We start from the raw sequence: 16,921 nt of genomic DNA, 5'->3' as shown, positions 1-16,921 counted from the left end.
TGGGAATATGAATCCTGCATCACAGATGATGTCATGGTTTTGGTTCAGATGTGCCATGAGAAATCTGGGTAACAAATTTTTGCACATCAGAAACGTATATAGAGTAACATTAGTCATTAGCTACTCTCCCAACCTGGTTCTGCATGCTTAGTTTAATTTCTTGTTAATCAAGGTGCCCTACCCTGCTGTCAGTGCACTGAATAGCCACATCTTTTTCCATGGGACGTTTTAGGAGTGAGAGAATGTTAATTCCTTTATGAAATAAAACATTTTTACCAAACATGTTTTTTAGAAGTGCCAGCATCCCATTTTAATACTCTGCACTATCATCAAAAGCATTAATGGGCAGAACTATTCCTTTGTAACACACTCCTAACACAGACACATATGTGTACATACTCACATACATGTATATACTCATATGCTCATGGTATAAATATGAGTAGCATAATGATTGCCTTTGATTAATATATGAGACAGTGCTACGTTGTGTTGAATGACAGGGAGAATGAAAACACTGGCCTACAACTGAAAAATAAGTTTTCACTGTTAAAACGCACATCCCCCAGGTGTAGGCCAATGCTTTGTCTGAGCTCAGGACCCCACCAAACAGCTTACAACCTGCCTTTGTACATAAAACAGCACCCTGGCATTGTTCCTGTTCCAGAAAACAGCACTGTGAACTCAACTGCATCACACTGACTGGCTGCATCATCCCCTTTTTATGGCTACATCAAGCATATCCTCACATGATACTCAGATCCCACCTCTGTCATGTGGTTCAGCTTTCACATGTTACATTTCTAGCAACTTCAGACATTAAAACAATGGTGGAAGTGATCTTAATCAGTTGTGAATGGGTGATTTTGCTTTACAATGATGTGGTACCTTATCAATGTTTCCACTACCAGATTAGTAGGAGAACATGCACGGAGTCATGTTGACTATGTTTAGAGAAACCTGGCAAACGTTGCTGCATTTCACAGCAGAAACTTTGGAAGTCCCATCAGTGAGCTACATAGACCAGAAAGGCTTGTTCATGCTGGTTACCACTCTAACTTCTGCCACAGAGCAAAAGGTATTTCAGCATCTTAAGAGGGGAACTACCTCCAAACATGGCAATCAGTTCAGATACAGTTTTGCTTTGAGGCTTCTCCGGTGCATGATGGTGTACAAACTCAAAGTGGAATGTCTCCCTCAGCTGGGGCACTCCTACTTATCTTCAATAAACTTCCACATAGCTGGTACCATAGACATAAATTCTCCTATAGATATACTTGAAATTGGCAAGTGGATACGAAAATGAATTTGGTGGGAATGTCTGGGGTGACGGAGACACTCACACATGTAATGCAACACAAAACAGGATCAGGAGGCGAGCCGTATTAGGAAATTGTATAGCCTGTCACCAAACTGCTGGGCAATGTGTCTTCACCTCTCATTTCACCGATGGGCGTGTTGCTAAGTGCTCTAGCACAGATTTTGGTGCGGTGATTTTCCCTGGGCAGTTGCATACTATGATATTTTAGGAAGTAAGAAAAGTAAAGCATTGCAAATAATGTAATGAAATGGAACAGCCCTTTAATTTATGACTGGTTAATATGCAGAAGTATGCTTAGTCTTTTGAAACTTTGCAATGAAAATTATAACAAAACAGAATTGGGGAAATACGGAAACAAGACGACTGACTTCCACCTTCACAGGTTAGCTGTGACAAATATTTCCTTTTTTGAACTACAGATACTATATTTAGGTAGCCACATCACTGCTTAGTGGCAGACACAGAATAGCAAAGGTCTTTTCAGCTAACAGTGACTGTATTTTTTCCAGTGTCTTCCCTCTGAGTCTGTCACTATCCTGTGATAAACCAAATAGCACTATTTGAAAATTCCACCCAGTCCTGACCCTATCCAGGCTCCTGCAGGGACAAGAAAGAAAGGTACACAAGCAATTTCATTTTCAGTTTGATTCCAGCAGAAAGTAGTTTTGCATATTGAAACATGTAAATAAAAGCTCGATTCATCTGAGAATAAATATTAAGAATATAAGATTTTTCTAACACATAACTAGAGAAATCTCTAGATGCTTGCTGGTGATTCGCTTAAATTTTGCATGTTATTAAAACCTATGCTTTTTACTGAATTCTGAAAAAGCAATTATAAGTTACTAACACATCAGATGCGGTCTCACAAACGAAAGCTCATTTTTCTGTAGCGCACACACAAATGCCAATTATGGAAAGTCATTAAGTCCAAACTCAGATGCCTAATTAATTCAGTCTATGTTCAGGTATCTAGGCAAGTAAACCAAGAATCTCCAAGTAGAACTAACTTTGGCTAGAAGTGGCATCACTTTGGTATGACTTTCACAATCTGAATATATAATGATAAATAAAAGGGTTTGATTATGTACATATAGTGACATCCATCTCCCTTGGTCCTCCTGATTTATAAGGAGTCCTTACATTTATAACGACTATAATGTAACTTACAAAACCTCACCAGTTTTGTATGCAAGAATGATATGTTCTTGGCAAAGTGTTCTCTATGAGGACTATGTACATTACTGCAATCTGCTGCATACCTTCCTAGAGAAATACACATACTAATTAATACACTGATTTAACTGAGGATGTTGGTGCTAGGACATCATTTTCCCAGCAAAATAAATTGGAAAAGAAACAGTGCCTAGAATTAATGGAAATGTAAATGAAAATTAAACTATCCCCAGTATGAATTGACTTTGTTTATTGGCAGCTTGAGGAAAGATATTTATTTTCTCTCCTTCACCTTTAAAAGACTGCTCCCCTTGGAGCCTAAACTCTAAAAGGAAACTGTTATGATACTATGCAACAGATCTGTCTGAGCAACCAGATGAAATTTTAGCAGTATTTGGTTATGGCGATATATTTATCAAATCTCATTTGGAGATCTCAAACTCTAGATGGTTCATCATATATTTCTGTCTGCAAAATCCTCTGCATTAGACACTATGGGAGTATTTCATCCATAGAATTACTGTTTTTCATATTAATGAGTTACAAATGAGAGCTTAATTACTACTAATTGCTTGAAAATCCACTGTCGGTGATTATAATCACTAACGATTAGATTGTTAAACATTCATCTTTGTCTATCTTTAGCAAACTTAATGAGAAATTATGGATCAGAGCCTCGGTTTCTGATTCTACTGCTAAGTGCCCGTGGAAGAGAACCCCTGCCCACCACTGGTGCTACCCCCTGGCACTGACACAGGGGCTGAGTGGGACACAGCAAAAGACATGAAGGGAATATATTGCACTCTTGCAGAGTTGTCTTGTCAGCCCACAGAGCTGTCTCCAGGGTCTTTCTCCTTGATGTAACTCAGAATCCTTTGGTCCAAATCTTCTCTTTACAAAGCCTAACTACCCCTGATCTTCCTTGTTTTGGTATCAGGAGAATGAGGAGGTGAGCTGATACCCTGAAGACACCTAATAACTTCTTGCGGTTACATGTGCAATGTGGGCTTGCACAGAGATTTATCTACATGACTTCAATTGACATTAAGTAAAAAACGTTAGGCTTCTAGTGGGCATTTAAAATGTGTTCAAACCACTTCATTATGCACTTGACCACCGTTCTACGGCTGGTGCACACAACTACTTTCCCCAGAATGGCCTGCAGCGAGGTAGGTGTACTTCAGACAGACCAAAGTCGTCTGGTTTAACATACCTTTGCCCTTCAAATGTTCTTTTAGTATGTATTTAATTATGCATTTTTAATACTAATTGGAACGGCAGGTTTCCATCTGGATAAACATTAAGGAGATTGCTTTTATTAGTGTATTTTACTGAAGTTTGTGTTCCTCCTTACTGCAGTATTGTACTTTAAATATTTATTTGCTCTGTTACAATGGTGTCCGTTAAATTAAGCAGCTCCTCAACCCTTTGGTGTCTGTTCTTCAACAAGGCTCAAATCCCATCCTTATTTAGGATGTGTCAGCCATTAGCAGATAAAGCTGAAACCAGTTTAGATGTTATTGCAGGTATCTTTTCTCTTTCATTATTTAAGCTTAGTTCATCTACCACAGTGTGCACTTGAGATCTCATCATCCACTTTGAAGAAAAATCACCCAGTTTATATTTTAAATAACGTCTACCTGGGAATTTAAGTTAAATGGATGACTTGTGTAGAGGTAGATGATGACACCATCCTTTCCACTGGCTTGGCCGAGAGAACTGTATCGTCCAACAAGGCAGGAAACGTGGTTGCAGTAATTTCTTAAACCACCTCAATGATGCTTTCAAGACAACATCTTTCCAGAGCAATAATTTCTTATCTCCCTGGTCTTTGTCAGAGCCCTTTTCTGCACCTCTGTCAGCTTGAATCGACTTTTTTGAATAGGAAGAGAGTGCGAAGTAATAATCCAGATGCAGTCTCAATAGCATCCTGCACAATGGCATCTCTGGTAAAATGTATCTTGGAAAGACTGAGAGAAATAGAAGATGAAATACTGCACATATTCTATATACATAATTCTCTCTCTATAGTTCTACATACATACAGAACCTACATAGAATATGTATGTGTTCTATACAGTTCTATAGATATAGATATGTATATCTAGAACTATATACATAAATTACAGAATCTAATCCTGTAACTCGCTTGGGCACGTTTGTAAATTTAAGGAATGAGGAATCACAGTGATTTGAATGAAACGAGTGCATATTCTATACTTAAAAGATTGTTGCTGAACTGGAGCTATGGATAAGAAAACTTAAATGAAAATTAATCACTACTTGTACTGAAAATCAGTTTGACAAACAAAAAAGTATTAATATAAGATATCTGACCATAAACAGAATGAGAAAGGATTCTCTCCTGCTCTGTTATATGCAAGTTTCAAACCTCAGTTTACTGTTTGTGTTCTCATTTTGAATATATTTGATATGTGTGCAACTCATAGTCAGAAAAAGATAAAAAGACATGTGACAGCTTAGTATAAATTAAGAAATCATTTAAAGCTGTGCAGAAATGCATATTCAGTAACATCAGTGAAAACTGTGGTCAGTGAGAGATGTAAACCAAAACAAAATTATTATGCTACACGTAACCAGCTAGATACCTAGCCATGAATCCTGTCTCTAGCAACTGCTACTTAAGAGATTTGACCTCCTGAATGAAAAATCAAAAATCACGCTTCTTAAATTTAAGCCGTTTTACTGGGAAGTAGAGGCTTCCTGTAGGAATATATGGACACTGATAAGCCTGACAAACTGGACAGAACTGTTCAACAGTCTTCTGTAACAGTTTTTCATCTGCAGGTTTAAGGGTCCAGGATTCTGTATTACTCACATCAGGTCAGCCCTGCAAAAACATAGCATTATAGTCCCACCGTTTCAATCAATACAGATATTCTTAATAACTTTAAATTGTAAAAGCTATGCAGATACATGTTTTTGGTTTCTACCTCATGATAATAACGGTGCCACTTTGGATTAATAAACAGAATTATTACCGGGTATTTTGTTTGAATTCCAGGCTAGGAGCTAAATGAGACAGTAGTGGTGGTCCCAGCCAGTTAATAAGCAGGCTTTTGGAAGCAAGGCTGCAATTACTGATGTAACTATTTTTTGGTTTCGTTTAATTTCAGCTGGACTGGTTCACTGAGCTAGCTCTCTTCATAACCACCCAAATCCTACGGCCAGAAAATGAGTGGAAGTAGGGGCGGAACAGGGAGAGTGAGACTCCCCTCTTTGAGGCAATAGGGATTTACGTTGTGCTGAAGTGACCCTGGGAGGGACTGCAGCTGGAACCATCAACGCTCCCACAGAATCGCTAAAGCGAATACTTGTTAAAAGACTAATCTCTCATTTTAGGATTCTTGCTCAACTCAAAGCCAAATTTCAGATAGAAGGCGCAAATTCTGAATTCAAATTCTAAGAATTGCTTTCAAAGTATTTCATTTCAACTCCCAGATAGGCTATACAAATGTGGGCTTTCTGAGACTCCTTGAAGTTATTATATTTGTTTTTTTCTGAAAAACGGCCTATCTGTAGGCAGAGTAATCTGCCCCAACAGATTCCATGGTTTCAACAGCTAGAAAAAAAGTATTTCACTCTGCTGGGAGCATAGGCATTGACACGACACTTTAAAACATACCTATTATTTCAAATTAAGATTTTTTAACATGCAAAAAAAGTGGACTGAATTAATAAAACTACAGGTTTTGCCCACATATATACAAGCCCAGTAAACATTAAATATAATTTTATATTATTATTATGCTTTGGCAAAACTGTGATAAATAACAAACCATTTTAAAAATATGACTGTACACAAATTGGTATATATAACCATAAATCAGAATCGGTTGCATCTTTTTCTGCTTCTCTTTTCCTAATTCCATTCAGGATGGTTTTGGTCCATTAATTTACAATATATAACTATAGATCTGAAATTCTGTTCAAGCCATGATGATTGTGAATGCACATGTATATATATAACAACCTGACTGTTAAAAAGAAATCATGCTTGAGTCACGCAAGCTTTATTTACTTATTTAACATTTCACCCAGCTCAGACTATGGAGGGAGAGTATCACTTTAGCTTTCATAACCCAGTGTGCAGTTGTCATGTTTATTTCTCTAATACAATGTGCAAGGTTTATGCATAGGATAACTTTAACTGTAATTTGAACATCTTGTGCATTTTTAGAGTGTTGTCTGCAGAGCTTGACTGGAGCAGAGACTCCACAGCCCATGCCTTTAAGTGGTGTTTGCTATTAACATGTGTTATGTGCACAATTAGACGTCGATTTTTTTTTAGTCCCTTCTCTATTTGTAACATTTATTTTCCATGCGTAGACAGGACAGACACCTCCAGACCCTTCCTGTGACCGACGCCACTGCCCCCTCACAGGATACACCTTGAAGCTGACCCTCAAATCTGCACATCCAGCTACGAGATGCTAAACGCTTGCCTGAGTGCCTGTAAGGGAGGTGGCAGGAGTTAAACTAGCAAATACCACAACCGCAGCCACAACTTCCTTCTGACTCTGGGCCCCAGGTCTGGGCCTGACCCCTCAGCACCAGCACGGCTCCTCCTCGGTGACACAAGGTTCCCTACGCCAACCCACTGCTCTCCTCTCCCTGAGGAAACTGCTGGCAAGTGGCTTCCAAGACATGGCTCCGCAGACACCTGTGCGCAGGGACATGCGCTATACACAGCTTTCCCTGTGGGATAAGACACCGCCTCAGCCCTAGGACCCACCGACCGTCAGCCCGCCGCAGAGCGGCCGCCCACCCCCGCTCACAGCCCCCCCTCACAGCCTTCCCGCCCTTTCCCGCGCCGCCCGCCACAGGCCGGCCTCACCTCCCCAGGGCGCATGCGTGCGGGCTCCGCACCTGCGCACTGCCCGCGGAAGGCGCGGCTGGGTAGCCGGTCTGCGCATGTGCGGAGGCCGGCCGCGGCAGCCGGTACGCGGGCGGCTGGGGAGTGGGGAGCTGGGGTGAGGTCGCCGGGCGGAGTGGGGTGGCGGGTCCGGGATGGGGGCAGTCGGTTTGTGGTGCTTGGTGGCGGGGAGAGGAGGGGAGCGAGGTGATGGGGCAAACCTGCTCCCGCTGCGTTGTAGCTGGGAATCGCCGCGGGGTCCCGGCCGCCTCCCGCCCGGGCTGACGGGGTTAGAGCCGCCCCCCGAGTTGAGGCCTGTCCTCAGCCCTACGGACGCGTGGCTGAGGGGACCCTTATCCCGGTCCGCGCTGCCGGGGCCGGGGGTGGTCTTTCCGCTCAGCCAGGGCACGCCTGTGCCGGCGGTGTCCCGGCGGGGCGAGGGGGCTCGTGGCACCTGAGGGGAAGCAGAGCGGTGTGAGGCTCTTCGGTTCTGTCAGCTTTTGTGCTAAAATGCAGAAAGACGTGCCAAGAGTAGATGTTTTAGGACCAATACAGTCAGAGAACTCCTGCTAAATCATCACATCCGGCCATCAACTCTAACTTGTTGGGCTTTTAGTATCCTTACCGGAACTCGGCTGGAAAGAAAGTGCTTTTTGTCCCTCCTGATGTGGCTGGAGTGACACGAACAGCCTCCTTCGTACATCCTCCCCCGGTCAGGAGCATCCTGAATTCAAGCTGTGGCTGATAGTAGTCCCTGTGTCAGCATTGCCATGTAATCTAAATTAATTGTTTTGTGAACACGTTGCTCTAAGCATCCTTTCTCTTGTCACCTCTAGGATGGGATCCTGTTGAAGATTAAGACACCTACATATAGTCTACAGTAGAGATGTAAATTTTCACCCAGTGGCTTAAATGTGTTTAGTATAAGTTGACACGTGCTAGGGTGTTAGACGAGCAAACCGGGCTGGCAGGTATGGTGTGATCAACAGGCGATTCGTACTTTGCTGGAGTGCAGTTGGGCAGCAGGGTGGAGAAGCTGAAGTGCCTTATGGCTTTAGATATGTTTAGGACACTTAGTCAAGCCCTGTCCTTATTTAGTCAGTGGAGGGAAAAAAGCTGTCCTTTTAATTCCATGCAAACTTTTCTGTCTTTTCTAAAACTCCTCCCCTCTTTGGTTGTCTTCTGTTTTGGAGGCTACTGTCTTTTTTTCTTCCATGATATTTATTCCTAGCTCATTTTTAGAGAGCAACTTTATCAAGCTATTCATTTTTTAAAATCTTCATTCCATTTTGTATAGATTCCTGAATAGCAGAGTGGACAGGTGGTCATACCTGTTGAAGGCTGATCTTGCTGATCTGATAAAATGAGCCAAGGATATTTGCATGGTTGACTGTATGGGAAATAATTTGCCTGATACATATTATTATGTTTGTTTTTTCGATAGCTTCATTACTTTGGTTTCTCATACTTATTATGTGTTTGACTTGTTTATTTTTCAGGTTGTTTTAGACTTACAGTTTCTTGATATCTAACTGTAGTTCTTGTTAGCTGTGATACACTTACAAATATGTGTAATTTGAAGTGTTGAACTTTATTATACTGGCATTACTTCTGTTGTTTGGGCTATCCTTTTTTTCCTTACTAATTCCGCTTGTTTTTCTATTGATGATTCTACAATCCCAATTTTTACTTCAGAAAACACTGAAGGCAAAGCGTAAAAATAAAAGAAAAAAAATCTTTCTTCAAATGTATTTATGGAAATACTTAATAGAGATTGGTCCCAAAGTGAACTCTATTAAGTATTTCCGTAAATACATTTGTATTTATGAACCTCCTTGTAGCCCGGTAGCTCCCCTGTTAGTGCAACCCAGTATTGCTTTTTTGCTTCAGAACAGTTTGTTTTCCATTTTCCATGCTGTTTCTGATCTCCTTCTGCTAACGTAATCTTTTCTCACGTGGCATTGTACTTAGGCCCAACATAACACATTTGTCTGTAAATACTTATATTTAAATGTGTTTGGAGTGCTTTGTTCATTATCTTTGTCTTGATAACTTACAGATCGTCCTATCTGTGGATGAGAGATCTTTAGTACCCTACCTTAATTTCCAAACATTCATTTTACAAAGCATAATCCAGCTCATGAGGTTACTTCAGTTCTCTCTCTGCACATCATCCATATCATTACAGACAAATGTACCATCTTTCCAGCAGTTTTAGAAGCTGCAATGTAGTATCTTTGAGATGTTTTTCCATGTTCTGTCACTAAAATTGAGCCTTCCCAGTGTTTGGACAATCAAGACCTGCAGTCTTCCTTGACTACTCCTTATCTAAAAGGTAGACTGTAATTATTATTACAGCTTTATCTGACTCATTTGGGCTTCTACTGTTTTTAAGGAGTACTTCCAGTCTTACCATCAGCTGGATTTTCTTCATATTCCTCTGCTGCTTTTAAGCTGGGGTAAGCGTTTCTGTTAACATGTGAAGAGCTATTATTTTGTCATCCTGATCTTTCCTTATGCCCTACCTCTTCTCTGTTACTTGTAAATCCTAGTTTATGGGCTGTCCAGGGAGGTGGTGATCTGTGACTAATCTACTTTCCTCATTTTATTCCCTTGCTACTTTTAAATTTATATAAAACTAGAATGAAATATGTATTTCTCCAGTTAACTAAACTATGACAATTCTTTGTTATATTCATTTGCTCATACTGTGTATGCCTTTCTCTATGTATAATGCCTTACATAGTAACGTTCGGTTTTGATGAAGTCTCTTAAGTCTATCATAATTATACCATTATCCTGAGCTAGAATGTTTAAATTTATGTCAGTTCCTGTTCATTTTCTTCCTTTATGTATATGACAGCAAATGATAATTAAAACATTTTATTTTCCAGATCATTTTATTTCTTGTCCCTGCACCTCAAATGGGACATGCATGTTTAGGTGACTAACTACAGGAACATCAAAATGCCTAATCTTGAACATCCAGCGTACCCAGCAGCTACACTACTTCACTTAGAAAGTTTGGTGCCATGTCGAGAATCCCAAGTGTCCATGTTGCTGTCAATATTTGGAGAGGTAGAGCTTTTATATTGTACGTTTGAATAGAACAAAGAAGTTCTGCTGTCTCAGAGGGGAGAGTAGCAACTTAAGAGTTTTTTGTGGTGTCATTTTGAACATACGTTGATTGTCTCTTTCTTATTTGGTTTTTTTTTTGTTAACCATCTTTAACATTAGTGTTTGGCAGATAGATTCTGGTAAGTTTGAAGGTTGAAAGCTGTTTTGCAGCTGGAAGGACCTAAACAAATTTACAGCTATTTGTGCATTACTGTCTCTGAAGCCAGGCTTCTCCATGATTCTGTTTCGTCTTTGCCAGTTAGTACCAGGAAGTCTGTCCCCTGATCCAAAGTTCTAGGGTATTTTTTTTTTCAGTGTCAGTTTAGAAATTCTGTTGGGTTTTAGCCTGTTAATCTAATGTCTGTGTGCCTGAATTCGAAGTACATTAAATTGGTCTGATTATTACTGAAATCGGTCTGATTCTTGGTTCTATTGCTGGCCATAAGATTTAGAAGTCACTGGCCTGTTAAGTGATTCTGTTACTGCTTGGCAAAGTTGTATTAAAAAGTAATGGAGGTCTTTATCTGCAGACTTAAAGGCAGTTGATATATTGATTTACATTCACTTAACAAAATGGAAATTAGTATCTGTTTCTGGTTCTGCCTTTAATTATAGATAATAATTACATCAAATTACAGCATTTAAGTTTTATGTATTTAGTACAAGCATAGTGGCAACAAGTCTTAAAAAAAGAGATACTTAAATTCTTGTTAAATATGCAGGTTAGAGTATCCACATATCTTGCACAAGATTGCCTTCATCTTGGATTAATTGAATATTGTCGTTTTTCATAAAAAGTGTCAAATTTATTTTTGTATTCATTTTTTAAGTCAAGATTCTTAGAAACGAGAAAAACACAAAAATAAATACCTGTTTAGAATGAAATAGAAAGAACAAGTTAATTATTTTCATCGCAACTTAAAAAAAAATCCATGAAATATACAGCATCAGTACCATTAAATAAATAGAGGTATTGTATCAAATATTGCCTTGTGAGAGAAAAGTGAGTTCCTTTACTATCTCCTCCACCAAACTATTTAGTTCTTTTCTGTTTGGTGTTAATGGAAAGAAAAGCAATTTGTAGTGTTTGCAGAAAGTAGAATAACATAAAGCTTGTACTTTGTGCTTGCCAAGGTGATGTTTCAGTTAGTTAACTAATTTGATTTAAGGTCCCACTGCTTTTCTCTCTTTCTGTTTGGGTTTTTTTTTGTTTGTTTTGGTTTGGGTTTTTTCATTCTTTTTGGTTTGTTTTGTTTTTCCAGTGAAAAATGTATCCTCATGTTACAGCAGTTTCACTGGTAGCTTTATGCAGTACTTGATTCTTGGGACCTAGTCTCCCAGCATTTCAGTGAAGATGAAACATAAAACTTGATCACTTTGATTCCATAATAATTAGCGTACTTTATATTTAATGCCTCAATTTAAAAGGTAACTTTTCTTTTGGAGGGAAACTTTTTTGGTAAATCTTTTGTCTGTTGAATGACAAATAAGAATTGAAACGGCAACAACTTTTTTATTTTTCCTAGCGTCAGCAGTTTAGTTTTCCATCCATCTTTATCTATGGACATACATCTAGTGGTAAGACCTATGTGACACAGACTCTTCTAAACACCTTACAGGTAAGATGTTCACAATGGATATTGAATTTAGAAATTATTTTTAACAGATGATCCCTCAAACTAGCTTCTGCTTTCTCAAAATGGATTGTTTCCTCAGCCGTTTCTGCCTTTTTGATTCTTCTTCTCCACTTAGTGTGTGATGAATGCATCGTTCTTCTCACTAGTGCGCTTAGGATAAAATGAAGTCGTACATACTGACATGTGATATAAATCATATAACCTTTCTAAGAAAAAAAGGAGCAAAATTTTGTTTAACTCTCTAAAAAGGAGTTAACTTGAAATAGCTCCAGTGACAAGTACTCTTATGATTCCAGTTCAATCTGAGAGTCACTTACAGTATACCTTTTTTGAAACTTCTTGTAATTGTCCTTTAAACTAATTTTACTTGTATATGAAGAGAGTGAGAGTGTATGTGAAGAGTAGTGAGAAGAGTTTAGTAGTGGAATTTTGTTTTATCTGTTTTGTGTTAACAAACTCATTTTAATTATATTCAGTTGGAGGTTTGTGATCTATTTAAATGTAAGCCTAAGAGCTTAATGTTATTGAAGTTGTTAAAAGAATTCAAAGCGAGCTTTCAAGCTATACAGGTTAGCTGAAAAAAAAGTGAGTCTGAAATGGTGAAATTCACTGGCTGAATATCAGGCAACTACTATTTTTCCCGATACTGATAGCTGTAGTCAGAGGGAATGTTGTATTCATTGCAGCAAATTTGGTTAGTTCCAGTCAGCCCCCTCGTAGAAGCAGGAAAATCTGTCTCTCACTTGAAAAAAGAAACAATGCAGGAGTTCAAAAACGTTGGAACAATGTTGCATAGGAACTATTGATTTAATTCCTGAACAATAAACAATTATTCTTTTCTTTAATGAATCGCCTCTAAATGGGAAAAAGTGTATTGATAGCCCTTTTTAGTATTATATTTTCAGAACCTGTTTGAAAAACCCCCAAGGAACAGGATGCCATTCACAGTTTCTGATGTAATAGAATTAATTCCACGGGTGTGTTTGCATTTACTAAGTTTGGTATTGCCAGGTCTTTGCTGGTGGGATGGATCTTATTCTCCCATGCCAGTACTGTTGCTGCTTCCTCCTGTATGAGCATAACTTCCATAAATGTTAGGACTCGACGTTCTTTTTCATCTTCACCATCCAAGATAAACTTCCTTCGGATTCCTGCTCTTAGAAAATAATGTAGGAGTTAGAAGTTAGAAGTAGGTCAAGGAGGACTGATAAGACAGATGTTGTTGGAATAGGTAAAGTGGAAACACTGAAAATTCATTGTACAGTTTTGAATTTGGAGCCTTACACTCCTAGGAAGCTGTGACTACAAACTCTCTTCTCCCCAACTGTTAAGGAAAAAAAAAACTGCTTTAATGCTGTCCACTGGGACATGACATATCCTTGATGGTTAATACTAGAGTTGCTATGTGTTACTAACCTTAAGTAGGAACTTTGTCAGGGATGGATTTATTTCAATTGCAAGGACTGCAGGCAAAGAAACCTCCTCTTTAAACATCATGTGAAAATCTGAACTACATAGAAGTAGTGTGTCATTGTGGCTGAAGATGTTTCTTACAAAAATAGTTGTTTTGAAGAATGACGTAGAGAGGTACAGCCGTAAGTCCATTGCAGTACCTCTCTGGTCAGAGGATTTTTAGATACTAGGTTCTTGCCACTTTTGTGGCCCCTTTTTTTCTGCTAGCAGATGTGTTTATTCATGTTCTAATTTTTCCCCAAAGAGGTTTTAAAGTCCTCCTAAGTTGAAGGATGTCATCACAGAAATTTCCATCTAAACCCATTAGTGCCTATGTTTTTGTCAGTCATGTACTTCAGGGATTTAAATCCAATGACAGGTGCCTACATCACGCCTGAACCATAAAGTTCCACTTATTTGTTCTCATAGCCCTGATACTTAAGGCATGTCCAGAGTGCGTTTATCTGCAGGACTGGGTTTTATACAAAACAGCGATTTTGTCCCTTTCATTAAAAATTCTATGGAGGCAGTGGTCATGATCCTTTTTTATGCAGTAACCTTTTGTGCAATGCGCCTAACGTTGTGCAACCCACTTGCAATATATCTAAAGATGTGACCAGACCTTGGAAAGGAATAGGATTTAAGCAGCAAGCAACTCTTTCTACAGAACTTCCTATTGCCAAGTATAGGTATCTCCTACATATTGTGGTGGTCTGAATCGCATCTGAGGCACCCAGCTTTCCTTCTCCTATGGAGGTGCAGCATTTTGAATTGGTGCTTTTGGAGATGTAACCGCTTTCTTTAAACAGTGTTAAAAATAATAAGAAAGCTCTTTGTTACATCATGTTGGAGTGGCTTGCCAGCATAGACCCACACTTTCCCACATCTGCTGAATCATATGCCATATATTGCGTTTTAAGCAGCAAGACTGGAATGATGTACTCAGATTTTTTTGTTGTTATGCACACATGTTCCTGTGTCAGAAGTTTAATTTTGCAAATAATGCTTATGTATCCCAGTGACTAATGTTTTCCAGAGGTTTTAATGTTCAGTGTAAAAAAGAGCATATGCCTTACCAGAGACTATGGAGTGATGCAAATAATCTATTTCTTAGAAATAGAGTTGCTAGAAAATTACCTCTTTTGCCTTATGTAGGTTTGCGTACTGGTACTATGTGTCTTTAATTTATAGACAAATGACCTTAACTTTTCAGTATTACTAAATTGGTACTTAAAAGTACATTTTATGGATTGCCATAAAATGTATCATCTCATGCTTTGTTTTTTTTCCACATTCTCTTTACTCTGAAAAGATCTAGTTTTCTAAAAATGTTCTGCACAGGCAGGCTAATTACGTGTCTGATGTAGAAGCTTGTGTTTTATCATTTGTATGCAGTGAATACCAAAAATATTCAAGTAATTTTAGGGAGTGTGCTCCTAGATTACTTTCTTTGTAATGTAAGTTTGAGAAGTTTGTTATCCAGACACTTTAATTTGTAATTAACTATTTTATGATACTGTAATGTGTTAGAATAATCTATCTTTTCTCTGATCTAAATTCTATTTAGTTTTCTTTTTTGTGTATTGCTCACTGTTTTTAAACATAGTTAGAAGATACACTGTATGTTTCATATGAGAATTCATCAGATCTCTCTTCACTTTGTGGTATTTAATATTTTGACTAAGTAAGTAATCATTCTTTTTTGGCAAGTTTTTTTGGTTTATGGTGTGTATTTTGTTGTCAGGGTGTGGGTTCTTTCATTGTCTTATCTGGAAGGAAAAACTGATTTTGAAGTATTTACACTGAAAAAGCCAAATAGAGTTGTATTTTTTTTTTATCCTCTTCAGCTTCCTCATGTGTTTGTGAACTGTGTGGAATACTTTACTTCACGACTTCTTTTAGAAGAAATTCTAATCCAGTTGCAAAACTGTTCTTCTGAGACAGAACAGATTTCTCATGTGCCTTGTGATAATTTCAATGACTTTGTACGTCTCTTTAAACAAGCTGTTGCGAGTCAAGAGCTTGAAGATCAAACATTATACATTGTAAGTAACATAATTTTAGTGCTCTAGTTTCATTTTGGTTGAGAGTAATTGTTACCAATTTGTATGTGAAATGTGCGCATTATAGATCAGATCACAAAATTTCCCTGTGGGCCTAATTCGGAATCTGTTGATACTGTTTAGATTTTTTTCCCTTGGTTTACTGGCTTTAGATTGGGTTCTGTATTTTTCCTGGTTTTAGAACTTTTTATGCACAAAAACTGTGTAGCATAACTAATAATGAACATAAATTATACTGCATAGTTAAATTAGGTATGTGGTAATACTACATATCTAATATACAGCTTTGTTTTTCTGCAGTCGAACAAGTAGTTCATAATTGCACGGCACATTCTTCATTCTGTTTTACAGGTTAAAGTTAAGTTTTATTTCCATTTAAAAATACTTAACCACTGAGTTAAATAACTTCATATTATGTTTAGTGGAAACAGTACTATCTTATAGTTTCCTAGAGCTCATAAGGTTAATAAATTTGACATGCTTAAAAATTGAATGAAGAGAAAAAATGTACCAGTACTTACAATAGACAAGAAATTATACATTGATAATTCATTTTAATTTACTGTCACAAAAGTGGTATTGCCATCTTTCAACAATTCCATAAGAACAAAATTTAGCACTCAGGTAACCTTTAGGGAATTTCACAAAATACTTTATATAGTAAAACTTTATTTTCAGATTAATATTTGAATTAAAAAAATGTTCTATACCATTAAAGAATGCTTCATGTGTTAAAGTATTAAATTAGCATTTCAGTTCTGTTCTGCATGGGAGCAGGCAGGAATGGGGGAAATCAATTTATGTATATTAACCTGCGTCATCTGTATTTATTGTAGAGTGGTTTAAATTGAGAATGATGGAAGACCAGCATGCTGGTAACATAAACTGTCAATGCTAATTTATTCTATTTCTTTTTGCTAGTAAATAATGTAGTATTTCAGCCCAATTAACTCAGCAAATTAAGATAAATGTTTACTTTCATGCAAAGGATTCTAAATATTTCTCTTAACCCAAGAATGGGTGCTGAATGCTTGTGATTACTTGTGAAAAATGAATTTATTCATTCTAATTACCTGAAAAATTGGAACTGATATAACTTGTAGTCATTCATACATTTACAATATTTAGCACTTTACAGCAGTGACAAGATGCTGTTTTTAATGTAAGTCAGCAGACAGTTCTAAAATGTATAGTTTTTTAAAAAAGCTGAAGGGTGATGAATCTGTATTAAAACTAAAGAATAACTTGTGGATTTATAGGCCTGTGAGTAGGCTGTTTC

General features: G+C 37.9%; 1 protein-coding gene across 6 annotated transcripts in view; it reads left to right on the top strand.

Annotated features, from left to right (window-relative positions):
* Window positions 1-7,406: 7,406 nt before the first annotated feature.
* ORC5 (origin recognition complex subunit 5) overlaps window positions 7,407-16,921 on the top strand; it is a 73,514-nt gene continuing 63,999 nt past the window's right edge. For 5 of the 6 annotated variants that reach the window (XM_074574528.1, XM_074574339.1, XM_074574615.1 and 2 more), the window contains exons 1-5: window positions 7,407-7,459; window positions 9,769-9,832; window positions 10,268-10,451; window positions 12,017-12,109; window positions 15,427-15,624. In XM_074574528.1, coding sequence (XP_074430629.1) covers window positions 10,341-10,451; window positions 12,017-12,109; window positions 15,427-15,624 — 402 coding nt within the window. In that variant the 5' untranslated portion in view covers window positions 7,407-7,459; window positions 9,769-9,832; window positions 10,268-10,340. Of the gene's footprint in view, window positions 7,492-9,768; window positions 9,833-10,267; window positions 10,452-12,016; window positions 12,110-15,426; window positions 15,625-16,921 lie in introns of all 6 variants that reach the window. The other variant, XM_074574433.1, reaches the window with a different exon arrangement.

This window comes from Larus michahellis, chromosome 1 (genome assembly GCF_964199755.1).
Source record: "Larus michahellis chromosome 1, bLarMic1.1, whole genome shotgun sequence".
Classification (NCBI taxonomy): domain Eukaryota; kingdom Metazoa; phylum Chordata; class Aves; order Charadriiformes; family Laridae; genus Larus; species Larus michahellis.
Note: the sequence above shows the minus strand (reverse complement) of the source record. Positions and strands in the feature narration are given on the sequence as shown.